The 18,014-nt window shown below is 37.2% G+C and overlaps 1 protein-coding gene across 5 annotated transcripts in view; it reads right to left on the bottom strand.

Moving 5' to 3' along the window:
- Positions 1-18,014, bottom strand: part of smarcd3b (SWI/SNF related BAF chromatin remodeling complex subunit D3b) — a 49,205-nt gene that overhangs the window by 26,082 nt on the left and 5,109 nt on the right. The window contains exon 1 of one of the 5 annotated variants that reach the window (XM_032551104.1): positions 7,541-7,770. The exons of 1 other annotated variant lie outside the window; for it this stretch is intronic. In XM_032551104.1, the coding sequence (XP_032406995.1) occupies positions 7,541-7,618 (78 nt within the window). In that variant the 5' untranslated portion in view covers positions 7,619-7,770. Of the gene's footprint in view, positions 1-7,540; positions 7,771-18,014 lie in introns of those variants that run through there. 3 more of the 5 variants (XM_032551102.1, XM_032551107.1, XM_032551106.1) reach the window with 3 other exon arrangements.

The raw sequence follows: 18,014 nt of genomic DNA, 5'->3' as shown, positions 1-18,014 counted from the left end.
AAATGTTTCATATTAGTCGATATCGACAATTATTGATTCGTTTTTTGTTGTAAATATGTGAAATGTCACCAAACTGGTGACATAAACTTTTGGGTTTTATCCAATTTTCATTCCACCCTGTTGTTTTATATTTTTAAGGAATTATAAGGCACGATGATGGAACCTTAAACTGCTACTGCGCAAGTTACTGAACAGGTTGTTGCTAGGTAACCAAAGAATGAGTGAGTTAGTTGATGCCACCAACAAACCATAGCTGGTTGAGCAGCTAAAGAGTTTTCTCTGCCTACATCTCCCATAATGCTGTGCCTTTCTGGATCGGAATTCAGTGGCTATTATATCAGATATATTATCTATTGATATTGATCATGTGTCTATAGCAATACCGTTATTGATTTATTGTCCAGCCCTATTTATGACAAAGCTTAACCTTCTGATTTGTAGCTGATTTTATGTCTCAATATTTTCACACCATTCTTTCTTCATGATGCCATCTACTTTGTAAAGTGCCGCAGTCCTTCCTGCAGCAAAACACCCACACACATCATGATGCTTCCACCCTCGTACTTCACAGTTGGGATGATGGGAAGAAAAATGCTTCCCACTGTATTTCTTTAGGTTTAATAATTGTCATTTTGTTTACAAAATTCAATTTTACTTTTTTTTGACTGCAGAACATGCCTCCAAAAGCAGCGTATTCGTTCCTCAGGTTATTTACAAAATGTAACTGAAATTTTTATTTTACTTTTAGCATAGTTTCACTCTCTGACCAGCTTTCATCAGTATCTTCAAAGTCATTTTCTCACACAATTCATACCAAAAAGACGATTTCCGAGACATAAAACCCATAGCGTTTATACTGGCATGAAATGATTTAAACAGTTGATCGTGACACCTTCAGGCAACTGAAAATTGGTCAGTTTTCACACAAAAAAGCAATGTAACTGCGTGGTGGGACTCGATTAAAATTTTTTATCGAGTTAATTGCAGGATCTGTAATTAATTAATCACATTTTACCGAAACCACTAATGGCGACAAAATAGGCCACATTTTCAAAGCAAAACCCCTTTCTGCTGCTAAATTATTAAATATATTTATTGTTTTAAATTTCTTATTTAGCCATCGGATTGATGCAAAGTGCTATTACACCCATTCAGCACAACATAGTCCATTGATTGGAGGACAGAAAAATGCCACTGCTTGGAACATGAATGAGACAAAGTACTGCCCAGTCAGAGACCAATTAGCAGTGGAAACATTTCCCTGAATACGCCGGACCATAAAATTGCGTGCCGAACCGCAGCGGCCCGCTCAGTGGAAACATGTCCACTGAGAATTTGTGCAAAGAGTTATAAATTGATGATCTCAATCTGATTTGACTGAGCTTGAGATTGTTTTGCAAAGACGAAAACCTGGTATCCTTTTCCTTCCACTATTACATTAAATCCTAGAAAAACACACTGGAGTTGTAACATGAGAAAATAAAGAAAAGTTTGAGCAATGTGAATAGTTTACAAGCAAACACCAATGTTATTTTAGCTGATTAAAACTACCAAAACAACAAAAACTGAAACTGAGAAAACATTTTCATAAACTGAGATAAAAATGGTGATTAATGGGAAAAAACTGTCACTAACTGGAACTATATTGTGCGTTTATGAAACTAACTAAAACATACTGAAACTATAGATATAGTATCCCTATTTTTTGTGTCTGAGTCTATTAACTTTTCAAACTGATGTGAAATGTATTTATTTTCCCCCCCACAAAATCGGTTTATGTCAGCTGTCGGCAAATTACGGCACTCCAAGCTCCTCCTGGCGGTGCTTACGCTAGTCCGCAAAATGATGATGACAAAAGTCAGTGGTTGTTTGACAATTATATAATACATTTGAGTATTCAACATGGTATAAATAATCACAATACAATACTTTGACCTTTTGAATTCTGCATCAAAAAAAGTATGGAAAATATAAAAGTATTACTATACCTAATAAAATCTAGACTGAAACTAAACAATATTCAAGTAATAACTAATAAAAACTAGCAAACACACGATAAAAACTAATTAAAACTAACTGAATTAGACAAACAAAAAGTCACAACGAAATAAGACCCAAAACTATCATAACCCTGGCACAAACAGGCATCCAAAGTGATCTTTAGACTCTCCACAAACAGAGTGAAAAACAAACAAAAACACTAAGAACCCACAGTGAGCAAACAAACAATATTACTTGACTAAATCCATATATGTGTTGGGAGAAAATTCGCCACTACAAACAGATTCTGGTGGCATAATGAAGGCAGACATAACATGCAGTCATTGAAATGGACCAGGCTGATATAACAAGTGATAAGAAGTCCAAACAGACGTTCCTGTCACTCTGACTGGGAGTTCGGTCTTTAAGGGGGGAGGGGATGTGGCAACCGAGAGGCGTCTCCGGACTGGAGGGGATAAAACAGCATATGGCCAGACGTCCTCCTGCTCCAATGTTGTCACCTTTCTCAGTCTTTAGAGTCTACCCTCATGGATTAGACGATGAAACAGGGATCAGACTGGACCCAGCAGGCAAGCGGCCGTCAGGAGAACCCGAGCCCAGCAGATACCAGATACAGAAATCCATAGCAGGATGATGTAAATCCACACAAACACACAATGAAGGCCCACTCTATAATGTGACCTGCTGAACTGACTCCAACACTCGCCCGGGGCTCCGCCAGCCGTCCAGCGATCGAATCTGCCATGTGGACGGCTATCTGAGAAGTGTGCTGGCATCTCAGAGAGGCTGGAGGGATTTAGAGAGGCCAAACTTAACCCACGCTGTCTGAAAGCACAACCCAACCAGCCTCTCAGTCAGCTACAGAAATTCACTACAACGTTTCGCTTTTTACTCTGCCTCTTTAAAGAATTTCTTTTTGGTTATGAGTTAAAGCTGCAGTATGTAACTTTTCTAAAAATATATATTTTTTACTTAATTGTTGAAACTGTCACTATGTCCTGATAGTATGAGACAGATAATCTGTGAAAAATTTGAGCTTCTCTGAATTCTTCCACTGCTAGCTAGGAATAAACAATCAAAACCAGGAGGCGGGTCTTAGCACTGTCAATCACAATTCAAACCTTGCTCTCTGGTGCGCTGAAGCTAGCGTAGCATGTTGTGAATGCTCAAACTAGTTAGCATGGCCACAAATGTCACAGATAAACGTTTTCTCCACTATTAGCACATTTAGCAGTACGTTCACAAGGAGGATTGACAGATTGACATTTGTCACTTTCATGAAGTGATACTAAATAATGAAAAATGCCTGCAGATTGATTTAGTATGTTTAAATTATTTATTTTTTCCTCTTAAGATGTTGACCTCTAATCATTTAAAACAGAGACAAGAGTTTTGCATGAAAAAAATACTACTATTTAAATAAGCCTTTTAGCACCTAATTTTACCAAACACAAAATAAAATGAATAAATAAATAAAAATCAAAACAGGCCTTCAGATTTACTTTCTGAATTGCTCATTTGTCTCGTTCTATAACAATTTTGGTACAAATTGTGTGCTAAAATATAAAACTTAAAACTGTTATGTTCCCTTTATCCTGCCTTTCATATTCATTATGTTGCACATTTAAAAAAATTGGCTTAACTTTACAAACTCACCAATCTCAGCTTTTTAAAATTATTATTATCATTATTAGTTTGGATTAAAAATTACTTTTGGGCTCTTTGGGAAAAGTTCACCATCACCTGAAATGTCTCTGCTAATTCTGTGATGAGGACATAATAAATCTCCCTCCAATTAAGGTCAGACATAAACCCATGAGCTGGACCGACTAGGAGAGCAAATTCATAAAACAGGAACTTTAAATGTTATTTAAATCAATAAAATGCTTCAGTTACACAACTATGCAGGTGGTTTTATGAGTTGAGATGAAGTTTCTGCACTCATAAAACATTTCATAATGAAAACAAATTCAACAGAAACTGCAAAATGCAACCACATATTTTACACTAAATGACAATTTATCTGGTAAAGAGTAATTTCAGAGAAGACTGATCGTGGCAAGGTCTTTGGACTATTGTGGATAATTCAAGGTAACCAGCACATTGTGCTTGGAAAGTGAAGTGGATGTTGAATTTCTTTTATTTTACTTTGCAGACTAAATTCCTGTCACAAGGTTTGTGAATATGCTGATATCTCCTAACAAACTGATTGATTTGCATGGTTAAAACTTCTCCATAGGTAGCTGAGAGCTACGATTCACATTCTTTTTAAGGTTTGCAACAAAGAAAATTTAGTCTGAGAGTTTGGTAGAAAAATGTGCAGAATGTTTCAGACAACACAGCTACAGAGTTTCGGTTCATGTTTTGGCTTATCGGAGTTTCTCACAAAGAGCCCTGGAAGGATTTTTCTTACAACCTGGCCCTAGCTGACCTCCAAAGCCAGAGACAGCTGGGAGGTAAGCAAGATAATGAGAGAGGGAGAGGAGGAGGCCTCAGCCTACCCATCAGCGATTGAACCAAAGCTCAGTCAAATCCTGCTGGAGCAGAAACTATAACTCTGATTGCTATATTTACAAACGCAAAAAAACATTTAAATCTGCATTTTCTGCCTCAAAAAGCATTTCTTCTTTGCTCATTTCAGCCATGAAAGGAAATGAGACGTCATCGCTTGCCACAAGCTGGCAAACTGTCCCAAGTCATGTCCCTCGGGATAAATATCCCTCCATTTTGGAGAACACACACCAAAAGGACCTCCTGCAACTTTTATAACAAGTCTTTTCCATCTTCAGATGTGGGGGAGGTGGGGTAAAGAGAGGATGAAGGAGGAAGACGAAGGCATGAGAGAAACGTAAGCAGAGGGAAATATTTGGCTTTGAGCAGCCAGAGCTTCATCAAGGTTAATTGGTCTGTTGAGAGGACACGCTCATCTGGCTCATCAATCACCCGGGTCATTGTTTCCTAAAGTGTGTCTGCAAGCTTCAGTGCCCCAAAACCCTTTTAATGACTGCTCCTGTCAAAGACACAATGCCTCTTCTGGTTTCAGTCTATAAATCAAGCTGGTGTTGCTGAAGCTGACATCAGCATCGATTAAAACTGAGCTCAGTCTAAAACTAGTTGCACAAGTTGAGATTTCAGATCATCGTCTTTGTTTTAACCACTTATGTTGAAGGAGCGTTGCAAAATTTAGCCACACAAAATCCTGTCTGGTGGCTCAAATTATTTTCTAAGATTCTGAAATTTGATCATGGCAAGGTATTTGCACCAATACAACATTAACGAAGTAATAGCAAGTATTATTTTCTTAATTTTGTATTATCCTGTTAGCCATAAAGTAGAATAAATTACAAAATTTGACAGAAAGTACTACATTTTTAAATTTGAGAAGAAGAAATGTTGTTTGTGTGGTCACTGAATGATCAGATTTTATTTTACACAAGTAGCAAACTTGCTTTCTTTGTTTTATTTCTTGCCGGTGTAGAAATCAGATCAAGAGTTGGAGCGCAGTCTTTTAAATGTACAAATTAATAAAAATAAATCACAATATAATCCAGAAGTACTTTTGATGTCTCTGGGCTTTCCACACTGAGTTCTTTCAAATGTAACACATTAAAGAGGAAATAGGGGAAGCAAATTAACAAAAAAAAAAAGAATCATAAAGTAAAATGAGATGGTAGCAAATATTTTGTACGCTATAGCAGGTTTTATGTAAGGACAGAAATAAAAAAATGACATGCTTAAAACCATATCTTCCCTGTTTGCATACCAGCTAGCTTTAGCATTTAGCATTATTTTACAAAGGCTGCAGCGAAGAACATCGTACTTTATTAAAACATGGAAATGCTAGTTAAAAGGTTGTTAAATAAAGACTTGCGTTAGATGAAGACAGAAATAAAAATAGCAATGGTTAAAATAAATGTCCACACTAGCTTTAGCAGTTAGCAACTTAACAGTATCTTCACACAAGGAGCAGTAATTGACGGATCCACATTAAGCCACCGTTTCTGACCGAAAGATCAAGCACACTTGGGTCATGGAGCAGGAAGTCCATTTCAGAGTTTTTGGGCCGTCAAAGTCCAAGTTTGGTCTTAAATACGTTTCAGGCGGTAGGGTATGATTTTAACAGAGTCTTCAAGCTTTAAAACCATCTAATGTAACTGAATTAAAACAATCAAATGTGACAAATGAGCAATAAAAGAAAAAGAAACTGTAGCAGGAATTTTTTTAACAGTCCTGCTAATTTGGATTAAATTAATACATTTTGTAAAGTAAAGAAATAAGATGTTAAAAGTTTAAAAAGTTGCATGAACAATTTGTTGTAAATATCAAAATGCAAAAAGCTCAGCCCTTCTGCTTGACTTATAAATACAGTTTGGGGCAAATCTGTTGATTATATTTTGATTAACTGAGAAATAATTGGATGGCAAAAGGTGATTAATACGAGAATTCGAGTAGAATATATTTACAGGCAAAGTTTTTTATCTTTAATGAAAACTGTATATATTTTTGTACAGTTTTGGCTTAAATACTTCTCTTAATATGTTGTTCTTTCAGTAAATTAAAATTTTTTTAGTCTCTATACTCCAGTTACTAATTAGTTGATTGCTAAACTAGTTGACGATTATTGAAATTATTGATTAATCACAATTAATCATCATTTGACAATGTCACCTTGACATTTTTAACAGAATATTGATTATCCGATTAATAATTTGTGAAATTTGCCAAGTAAGCAATAAAATATAACAAAAATAATTGATTGTTTTACTCTGAACATACTGCATGCATCTCAAAGCGAACATCTTTTGTTTGAATTGACCAACATACGTGAGACTAGGGGTCACAAGCGCATATAAGCCACAGAACGGCTGAGACACCACAGATGTTCTGGAGGTAAATGTTATGAAGTTTTACCAGAGATTTCTTTTTGTTTTACTCCCCTAAACAAACCTGTCTCCAGTCCATGTGGTGCAGGGAAGCTTATGGTAACAGTTGTCTAACCTCTAACCACATGAGCAACACTGAGCTTGACATTTCATGCTAGCTTCACATGAATGGACTGATTGTTCTGCCAGCCGTGGCTCCATCTTCCACACTATACATCTGTCGTCTGGTGACCTTACAGGTTCAAATCCTTCCACGGACCAGCAGCGGCGGCAGCAGCACGCCTCCTGGAAGGATACTCCAGAGGACTCGTCATTTCCCACCCTCTCCCTCTCTCTCTTGGGGTCTCTGTATCCCAGTAAAGCAGTGTGCGCCTCTGCTAGCCAAAGGGGAGGGAATCTGGCTGTTTTTCTTGCTTTTCTTTTCTTGCTTTCTGAACCTCTGCTTCGATTTCCGTGATTTTTCATGTGCATGCGAGCTCCAACATCCTCCCCTCCTGCTCCATTCATGCTGCTCCACTTCTCCTGACAGATCCGAGGGGCTGGAAATAACCTTCACATGGCCAGCGTTAACCCAGCTCTCTCTCTCTCTGACGCTCACACAGATTCATCCACACAGATGCATGCCAGAGCAGGAATGACAAGACAGCGCCACTCACCACTCCATGGACCAGGAACTCAAACAGTTTGCTCTTGGTGGCTTTCCTGGCTCCCCCCGCCGTCTCCTCCGTAGCCATTTGCTCAGTCCCCTCCGCTTCACCCTGCTACGTCTCCCCTCTCCTTCTTTTGTCTTTCCCTCTCCCTTCTCCCAGCCTCCTGTTCCCCTCCCCTGCTCCACTTTCCTTCTCTTTGTGCTCTCCTTTTCAGCACTGCCTGTCCCTGACTCTCCTTCTCGCTCGCTCTCCCTCTCTCTCTCCTATCTTCTGAACGTGTCTAGCTCACTTTTTTTTTAGTTGGAGCCGGGCACGTCGCTCGCTTGGAGGTGGAGTATGGTAGATGAGGAGGTGGGGGGGAGATTCAGAAGCCATACGGGGGTCTGGCAAGGGGGTTTCAGCCAGCCCACCCCTTCCTCTTTTCTCCCCGGCGCAGTTGTTGCATTCCAATGGTAGATAAGGGCATGCGTTTGGACGGGGTTTGCATGGGGGTCGAGGGGTGGGCAATTGGGATTAGAGCCAGTGTTGCCAGATTGGGTTGGTTTCCGCTCAATTGGGTTGGGAGAAAAAAAAAAAAACAGCTGTTAAAATTTGGGCTACTTTTCACAAATTGTGGCAGGTTTTTAGAAAGTGTTCCTTTGAAATAGTTGTCACTGTGTGGCAGGAAAGCACAAAAACTTTCAATAAAATGCAGTTTTTTATAGTTAATTTATTTTTAAATGTCTAGAATCTGCCAAATTTGACACTGTCAACGACTAATTAAGGCTGGGTAATAAATCCATAATAATATATATCACAATAGACGCACAAATCAAAGCTGATAGCGATTTTGTTGATATATCTTTCTCCTGCATATTGGTCAAGAGTGTAAATATATTTTCTTTTTGTTGGTCTTCAAGCCATCCTTCATCTATGCTTTGCTCTGTGCTCGTTAACCAAGATGGCGGCTCAATTTCGCTGAACTACGATCCAGAACCGCACAGATTTCTGGGTGATGTAGGCAGAGGAAATACTTTAGCCACTCAGCCTCTCACAACCAGCTAAGGAGATTGGTGGCATCAACTAACTCATTCACTCTTCATTTACCTAGCAGCTCACACACTCTTTGGTTACCTAGCAACAACCTGAATAATTTGCACAGCATCAGTTTAAGGTTTCGCCAACTGCATAAAAATGAAAAATCTTAGCATGGTCCTTTGTCATACAAAAATAGAGTGCATTGTGATGTCTTTCTTAGTTTTACATGCTTAAAAATTAAAAGTTTTATGAAATCTGTATATCATTAAATTATCTAAAACATAAAAAGGGCTTTGGACAGTTGAATAACTGACCATTTCCAAATGTTTTGAATCATCAGCTGTTTTCTATTTTGTTGCCCAAATTTTTAACCATTCAGGGCCAAACAAAATAATTTTAAGGGTCATAGATGGCCCTCGTGCCACACTTTGGATACCTCTGCTTTAAAAGGACATAGTATATGTGACAAAATCTGACACTATTATCATGAGTTTTATTAGAAGTAGAAATTTGGGCTGGGTTTTTAGGAGTTGGTTGGGTTCTACATTGTGTTTGGGCTGGAAACAGTCAGTGAGATCTGGCAACCCTGATTAGAGCCAGACTCCCCCCACCACCACCACCCGCCGACCACGGTCAGCACTCATTCTCAAAAAAGGACATCAGGGCTCTTAAAGGGGCCACGCTGCATATAATTAACGCACATATGCTGCCTTGTATGATAGAGTTATGACATGGAGAAGTGTTTGAGAGCGCTAAAGCCACTTCACAGGAGGACCTAAAAGGGGACACGTCAAGAGAACCTTCACTTCCTGTGTTTTTCTATTCAGGGTGCAGGGGCAGGTTACAAACATTTCCTCCTCTTGCCTCATTAGGGTTTACCTTTCACCCAGTAAGTCAGCGCAAAGGCCAAGTTCAAGCTAGAAACATCAAGCTTGACCCAGACAGAGAGGTGACTATAAGGCACTTGCAATTATGCTCAATTTCTTAAAAAAGTAAGAAAGAAATGCATATAGAGGCCTAGTTCAAGGACAGAAAAGCTAATGTTGTGTTGTCTTCCCGCTAAAATGACACGCAGGTCATTGCTCTGACTAAATCCACTCCACGCTGAAGATCGCGGCCCACTCCAGCCCACCACAGATCAGAGCGCTGAAATATTCATGAGGTTATTTGAATGACAAAGAGTGCACCGTGTCACTGGTTTCACTTCCTTTTCCACTGGTGTGAAGATGGAAACAACAAATCAAGGGAATATATCCACTCTGAAGCATTCTTCCTGCTTTCATTTTGTATTTTTGTATTTAAAACAAGGTTGGGCAATGAGGACTTAAAGTTTTATCATTATATTTTGTGCTACTATAGTAATAGCAATAAAATAGATGATAAGGACAATTTATTATGGGTTGGGTTTTTTTTAAGTAACTGAATGGTTGTCACACCACAAAAATAAATACTGCTCTTGAGAAACACATTCTCGCTTCTATGGGACATCAGCCACACAATAAAGTGTGATTTTGTATCACTAAACTGCACACAGTAAGTGTATTTAGTTATATTTTCAAATGTATTGATACTTTCATTGAACAAACAGTTGAGAAAATAGTAAAATAAACAATCCTGCCAATACGGACAGGTTTCTAAATATCAATAATTGAAATTTACCTTATAATTAAAATTCAAAAATACTTTATTAATCCCAAAGGGAAATTAAATATAATACAAAAAAATATTAATATATGTTAATCAATCTATTATAATTGAATACTATATTAATAATTTATATAAATATTTATTTTATTATATAATATAAACATTAATATATTATTAGTATAATATAATTTAAAATTAGTAATATTATTGTATTTAATTAAATACAATATAAATAATAATTTTATCACAATAAATGATAAAACGATACAATAAATGGTCTCCTCTAACTTAAACTTTTGCATGTTAGTGTATATTTCTTTAAGGTTTAGTATTTTCATGGATTCTTCAGATAAATAATCAGATATAATAATTTTCTGAGGACTTTGTTTAATACCCTCTACTATTGAATGCTCAATGCAATAGTTTCAACCCATGAAAAGTATGTTTAATGCCGACTAAAAGTTGTTTTAAAAATTTACTTTTAAGCTCACAAACAAGCCTCATCGGAACCAATTTTTTCAATATTAATGGAAAGTTTGGTGGCAGGACAAAATTTGGGAGAAATCAGCCTCGAGTGGAAGAAAGATAGCCATATATTTTGTTTTGGTTGATTTTATTTAACTTCTTAGGGTACAAAATGAGGTACAGATCATACTTTATATGATTCTGATCATTTGGTTCTGATTCCCATTTGGGCCAGTTGACTTCTCGTCAACAAAATTAGCGCTAGCTTGGTAGATATTATTTATTGAGGTTAAAGATCCACATTCGCTGACAGGAAATAATGAGCAAATTGTGGAAAATCATCTAAAGTCATTGGATATCAAAGCAGGTCTGAAGTGATGCATTGTTGGTACAAAATGTCCCAACCTGAAAAGGTTGCGAAATCTTGAAGGGGCCAAAGGTTGTATAACATTTTTTAAAGCCTATGTTACACTCTTATTTCCATTTAATTTGGACCAGGTAGCTAAGTAAATAGGACCCCTCATTAGGTCTGTATGAGATTCTCACCCTTAAATGCCAAACTATCATTGTACTAACAAAAACATTAAATATTATTGTTTTCATTTAAAACAGAAAATCAATAATTATTCTTAATATGCTGGAAATATAACACCTTGGCTTTCACAGCTATAGTGTGAAAAAGTGTTTTCCTCATTTCATATTTCTTTGTTTTTTCCTTTTGTTTCACACTAGAATGTTTCGGATCACCAACCTAATTTTAATTTATGACAAAGACAAAGAAAGTCAATGAAAAATGCTGTTTTAAAATGATAATTTCATTTATTATGGAAAGAAAATCCAAATTAACCTGGCCTTATGTGAGAAAGTTATTTCCCTCTGACCTTGCTGTGCTGCATTTAGTAACAGCAACTCCCCAAAATATTTTTGATAAACTGATAACAATGTTAAATCACTCTCAGGTAATGTTTATTTGCAAATTCTTTAAATTCAGATGCATAAATGGGTTTTCTAACATAAAGCTGCAGAGTTTGACTAAAACCTTTGTTGTTTTTTTAAGGAAGTTGGCCATTTTGCCAAGTCACTCTTATTATTCAGGGACTCTGATTTTAACTTTGACAACTGAAGTTTGCTGGGCTTCAGATGCTATTCTGGGTTCTTGTGTGACTTCCTGGATGAGTCACTGAGGCTTCAGTAATTTTAATTGACCAGCCACTCCTGGGAAGGTTCACCAAAGTTCCATGCTTTCTCTGTTTGTGAAAAATGGCTCTCGCTGTGGTTTACTGGCCTCCCAAATGCTTTTTAACCCTTTACAAACCAATAGATGTCAAGACATTGTCATCTTTTCTTGAATTTCTTTGAATTGGAAGCATGATGTGAGATCTTTCAGCCTAATTAATATTGTCAGATAGGTTTTATTTAAGTGATTTATTGTTTCTTCAGGTCTGACAGTCATCGGGTCTGGGTATGGGTCATAAAACTGGAACAAAATGGCGTAAATCACAGTTGGACCATGATTTAATGCAGTGTGTGGTGCAGAAAATTACATTGAATGTTCAGCTGTTAGTGCAGGTTTTAAAGTTTTCAGGCAAATTCAGCTCAAAACATCTCCAAATTTCATTCTGGGAAAAGTCAGAAACAAAATGATCAAAAATGAAACAAATATGTGAACACTAATCCATACCAACTTACTTTGTTGTGGAGAATTAGTTTTTTTTTCTAAAATGCATTTTCATGTATTTCATGTTAATATTTACAGTAATTCAGCATATGTGAATCCTTAATTCTGCTTTTGCTGCCTTTAAACAAAGATTAAGCTGGCTAGAGAAAACCTTTGTACAAAACAGCGGTTGCTTTGTTTCTGTCATGTAACATTGTTTACTATGCGGGCCTTAATAAAATAAACTTGAATTGAATTGAACAGAAATACAGAGGCAACAGCACCTGAATTTCTTGGAAAATTACTATCAACTTTTAATCATGATTTCCCACAAAAAGAAAAAAAAAGTGGTGTATCATCTTTAAAAAGGGCAGATTATTTCATTTTTAATTATAAAAACAGCATTACTGTGATGTTTAATTTAAAAAATAGTCCTCAAAGCGTAACAAAAGTTAATAATTTCACATTTAACCCATTAAATTTACGTTAAACCTCCAAATATTGCAATCAGTTGATCGATTTTCTAATTCTTTGTAGCTTTAATTTGCTTGGTGGCGACACCTGCTGTCCACTTGCGAGTACTGCAGCCATCAGTAATTAATTTTAGGAAATCTTCCGTAACCTTCACTGGTTTCTATTTTTAACAAACGTTTTATTGTCTATGCTTGTGATAGTATTATAAAAAATACGTCCTGTGGGACGTCAGGCTACTTGCGTACTACGCTTTTATTCACAGAATCACACAAGATGTGAGTTACAGTTTCCTACAAGGTCAAAAGGCAGGGATAGGGCCGGCTTTTCTCCAGCTATGGGCGTCGACTGATAACAAAGAGATTCTGCAGCACAGGCAATGCATAAAGCCAACATAAACCCCCCTGCTGCACCCCCGCCGTCTCCCTCACCATATCCAGTCAGCCTTACCAAATGGTGATGTCCCAGTGAAGCAGACAGGGAGGCAAAGGGGGCTTGCAAGGGGTAAAGGAGATGCGGACGTTATTATTAATGACCAGTAGGGGGAGCAAAACAGGCAGGCGGGGAAGTGCATACAGCCTCAGGAAGGAGAACTTAATATATTATTCATATTACTATTTAATGTGAATATAAACTTTTTTTCATCATCAATTTCCACCTGAAAAGAAATTCTAAAATAAATAAATAAATAACTTTTGTTTTGAAGCTTAATTCTTCATTTCCTTTATTGGCCACTGGGTGGAGCCAAAGAGTAGAACGCAGGCCTTTCAAATCTCGGCTTTCAAAACTCTCCCAAACGATCGTTTCCATTCAATTTCACAACATCGGTACATATTTATCTAAATTCAATATGGCTTCATGTCTTCATGCAACATGAAGCTTCAAAACGACAAAGAGTCAGGGATGTTAAGAAAAACAGTTTTTTCTCTGGAGAAATAGCAGAGATTAATCATCAGCTGCCACTTTTGTTTGTTTGATAACCAAAAACATATTAAAACACAATAAATAAAAAATAAATAAACTGTAAAGACCAAACTATTTATATTTGTTAAAACTTTAAATCTAATGAGAAAATATTTTCTTCTCTTACTTTTTCACTAACTTGATAGCTTGAACATTAAATGTGAAATTATTGGGGCTAAAATTAACAACTGTTAGCTGCTGAATATCAGCCAAATAGTTGGACAAAAACATAAAATAAATGAAAGGAAAACACTGGACTCCCAGTTTTTGATAAGGAATAAGCATTCAGCCAGAAATAGTATGAAAAGCATATTTATGACTTAGTATAGTCTAGACCTAAATCTAATGTTGCAATATTTGAAAAGTGATCTGCACTGATGCTCTATTCTTGATATGTGGGAGGGTTTGGGAGAGCTCTGTAAATAGATTTCATTAGGACTGAAATGATTAACTAATTAATCCTGATTAATTTATTATTATCTTCAAAAATGTACCTTTTTTTTATCTAATTACTCGATTAATTGGTCAAATAATGCAGAAGTTTTTGCTGGGCTATCACAAAGTCAGTTAAAAAGTAACAAATAAAAAACATCTGACACAAATTGTTGCTTTTTCAGATTTTTACATTTGTAAACCAAGACTATTTGGCCATAATGACGTGTATGATTAAAATTAAGGACCAAAAAAAAAAACTATGAATTGAAGGACTCAGACAGCAAATCTGGAAACGATAAAACTTCTGCTTCAACGTGTTTGAGAGAAAACTGCAGAGATCTACCAATTACACAGAGGGGAGAAGCAGAAAGAGAGGAGTCAAATTTTATATGAGTGCTGAGGGATAACTTGCAGTTCCCAGTGGCAACGTTTACATACCAGAGACTGTGAACCTGCCCTTGTCAACATTATTGTCACAGACAGATGGGGTGCACTAGGGGGAATGTGGACTGTACAGAGGGCATGGAGAAAATCTGATTCGCTCCCACTGCTGGGCCCCTCGCTTCTCTTTCTTCAGTTTAATAGCTGCAGACAAAACTCAGCTCAAGCTGCTTAAAGGCCAGAGTTCTCGGCAAGCAACTCAATGGCCGACGGCTGCCTTCAAAGGGACTTCACAAAAGCGCGACCTGCGACTTCTCTGAGGGGGGGATTAGAGGGGGGAAGAAGTACATTTCAGTGCTGATTTCTCACAGCGAGCGAGGCATGTGCAGCGAAGGAGAACCTGCAGAGAAAGAGAGAAAAGTCTCCCATGACAACTGGAAATAAAGGCGGCATCTGCTGATGTTTTGCGCTCAAAGTGATTTGGAACGTTTAGCTGTGGGGAAATGGATGAAAAGCAGCCGTGTTCCTCCTGGATGGTTGTGCTATGTTGGCAAGGTTCTTTTAAGACGCAAATAAGAGTTTCAGGGACAAAGCATCGAGCACCTATAAAAAGGAACCACTGCAAGAGCAGATGGAAAGATGGGGTAACAGTAAAACAGCCAGGTCCCCCCCGCCAAAACCCACCCCACCCAAGAGCGGCAAACAGCACACTGGGACGAGCCCGCAGCACTACCTGCCTCCAGGCATTTCCTGTTTGCTGTAACCATGGCAGCGGGATAATCCGCTCAGCATTCAGAGCCAGCAGCCAATGGTGCGAGAGCAACGCCGACTTTAGTGATTTGAGAAGTGGAGCAGCAGCTGGCGGACTGAGACCGGGCTGATTTCAGAGCAAAAACTGTGAAACTGGAAATTAAACACGCTCAGGAGAGAAAAAAAGACTGGATGAAAATCCTGCAGGATGCTCTTCACAAGAGATTACTCAAATTCAAGCTCCTTTCTTCAATGGTTCTCATGAGTTAGCTCAACCCAAACAAGGATGCTGCAACCTGAATCCTTTCCAAGGCATAATCATGACCTTTTACGCTTCCTTGAACAGGTTAGGATACATAAAATATGTCTGTTGCATTTTTTTGTACAAATTCGTTCTTAGATTATGAGATTTGCCCATTTTTAGCTCCTTTCAGAATGAGCTGTTTTAGGGCCTCTTGTCACTTTAACACTGTAAAACACAAAATTTCACCACATATTTTTGTCTTCTTTCTAGTAAAAATATCTTAATACAGTTGAAATAAGATCTCTCTTCCAGCAGCCATTGTACAGCGCATATAGCGGTAAAACCAGCTGATGAAGCAAGCAATCAAGCAATCTAATTTATTTGTATAGCGCATTTCAGCAGTAAACCACAATAAACCACAAATATGTTGGTCTATGTTCCATTGGTTATGGTTTCAAAGCAACTCTAAAAAGGTGGAACTCAGTGTTTCAGCTGTTTTGCAGTTTTCTGGAAGTTTGTGGTGAACAGAAGCTGAATACTGCAGAACCAGAAGATCCAAGAGATCTGGAAAGTTAACACAACAACAATCTTTAATGTGTTTTGGTGCTAAGCCATTCAGCGATTTGTAAATTAAGTTAACAGCTTACCAGTTTTTTAATTAACATTTTTTTAAAGTCTATTGCAAGGAGCCATGTAAAGACTTTAAAACTGTGGTGATGTGTTCTATCTTCCCGGTTTTAGTAAGAACGCGAGCAGCAGCGTTTTGGGTCAACTGCAGCTATCTAATATATATTTTTTAGGCAGACCAAATGTACTGGAGTTCACTGGGTTGCTAAGTAACAGGCTGGGCTTTGCCTGGGTTGCTAGGTAACAGAAGTGCCTGTTACAATTGGAAGTGGCTCAAATCTGATCTTTGCTAAAAAAAAAAATTTGCATATGGGTAAAAAAAATTTAAAAATCCAATTTGGGTCACATTCGAATGCTGTGTGAACCTAACCTTTCATGAATATATGCAACACTCAGATATTTGACAATTATTTTACCACAACAACAGCAAGGTTTAAGTGTATACTCCACATCTCCTTGGATTCAGGTGGATCGGGTTAGTTAAGAAAACATTTTGGGTCAGTTATTTCCATAAACAGTACTGATTTATTTACCTTTTGTCATTCTGGGATACATCTTTTTGGGAAAAACAAAAGCTTAAACATCGAACAGGGATATTCACAAATTCATAACCACTGAAAACAACCAAATTATGGCATTTAGACAATAATTAATTGCTCATATAGTCAGATTGTATGGTAAAGATGCCAAATTTCAATGTAAATGCGAATGTTTGCTACTTTTATACAACAATAAAATGAATGCTAAATGGTTCCAGTCAAGCAGCAGTTTGAATGTTGGCAATTTTCACTCATTTTAGAGGCTTTACTAATTCAATTCAAAAATACTTTATTAATCCAAAAGGGGAAATTAAATATTATTTCCACTTTTCCAATGTTTATCACCTGCTCCCTGTTGCTATGGTTGAACATCATAACAAAATAGCAAAAATATGAATAATATTGCAAAAAAATATATATCTACACAATATCCAAAAAAGAAGGAACAGTTGTCCTTCAAAAAGGCAGTTACCAATTATACAATCTTTTGACATTTCAGATTAAGTACCAACATCGATTCTTCTTGAAAAAAATTTTCACATTTCACCAGAATTTTTTTTTAGCAAAAGCAGACAGAAGTATAAGAGCAACATGCACAATCATCAGAGGCAGTTTAAAGTGTTCAGTATTGAACCGTTTCCCTTTAAAATAGGTCATCCAGCTGCTCTGTGAACTGTGAGACCATTACAGGCCAGACATTTTGCTTCAGAGTCGAGTGGGCAATCTCATTATCTGGTTTATAAATGGAAGCAAGGTTTAAAAAGGTAAAAACGGTTCTATATAAAAGACAGGAGAAATAACAGAACCAAGACACAGTAAAGCTTTAGGTAAGATAATGGTGATCAAAACACCCAAAATTATCTGCTCCTGAAACTGGAGACTGTGAAATTAGGTCAGGAAATTCTCAATTTAGAACCGTAAAAATACATTTATAAAGGTAATAAAGTGGATGGTATTAAAAAAATAACTGGTAAAATGTTCAAAAAGTTGACAACAGTCAAAATATTCAAACCTCCAAACAATATTTCCAGATCGCTGGCAGCAGCCATGAGGATTTAATTTGTTGGAAATCATTATGTTTATGAATAATACAGCATCTTGTAAAAGTATTCTGATACCAGGAATGTTTTATTTACATTTTGCCTCGTCTCAAACACAGTTTTTAATTCACTGGACTTTTATGTGACCTCTGGATGTTTGTTTACGGTTTAAGGAAAACCTCGTCTCAGTTTTAGCTCTTTTAGCCTGCAACGTTTTGCTACATGGGCCAAAATTATCAACTCA

This window comes from Xiphophorus hellerii, chromosome 21, assembly GCF_003331165.1.
Source record: "Xiphophorus hellerii strain 12219 chromosome 21, Xiphophorus_hellerii-4.1, whole genome shotgun sequence".
Lineage (NCBI taxonomy): Eukaryota > Metazoa > Chordata > Actinopteri > Cyprinodontiformes > Poeciliidae > Xiphophorus > Xiphophorus hellerii.
The sequence above is the reverse complement of the archived record's forward strand: the minus strand, read 5'-3'. Positions and strand labels throughout refer to the sequence as shown.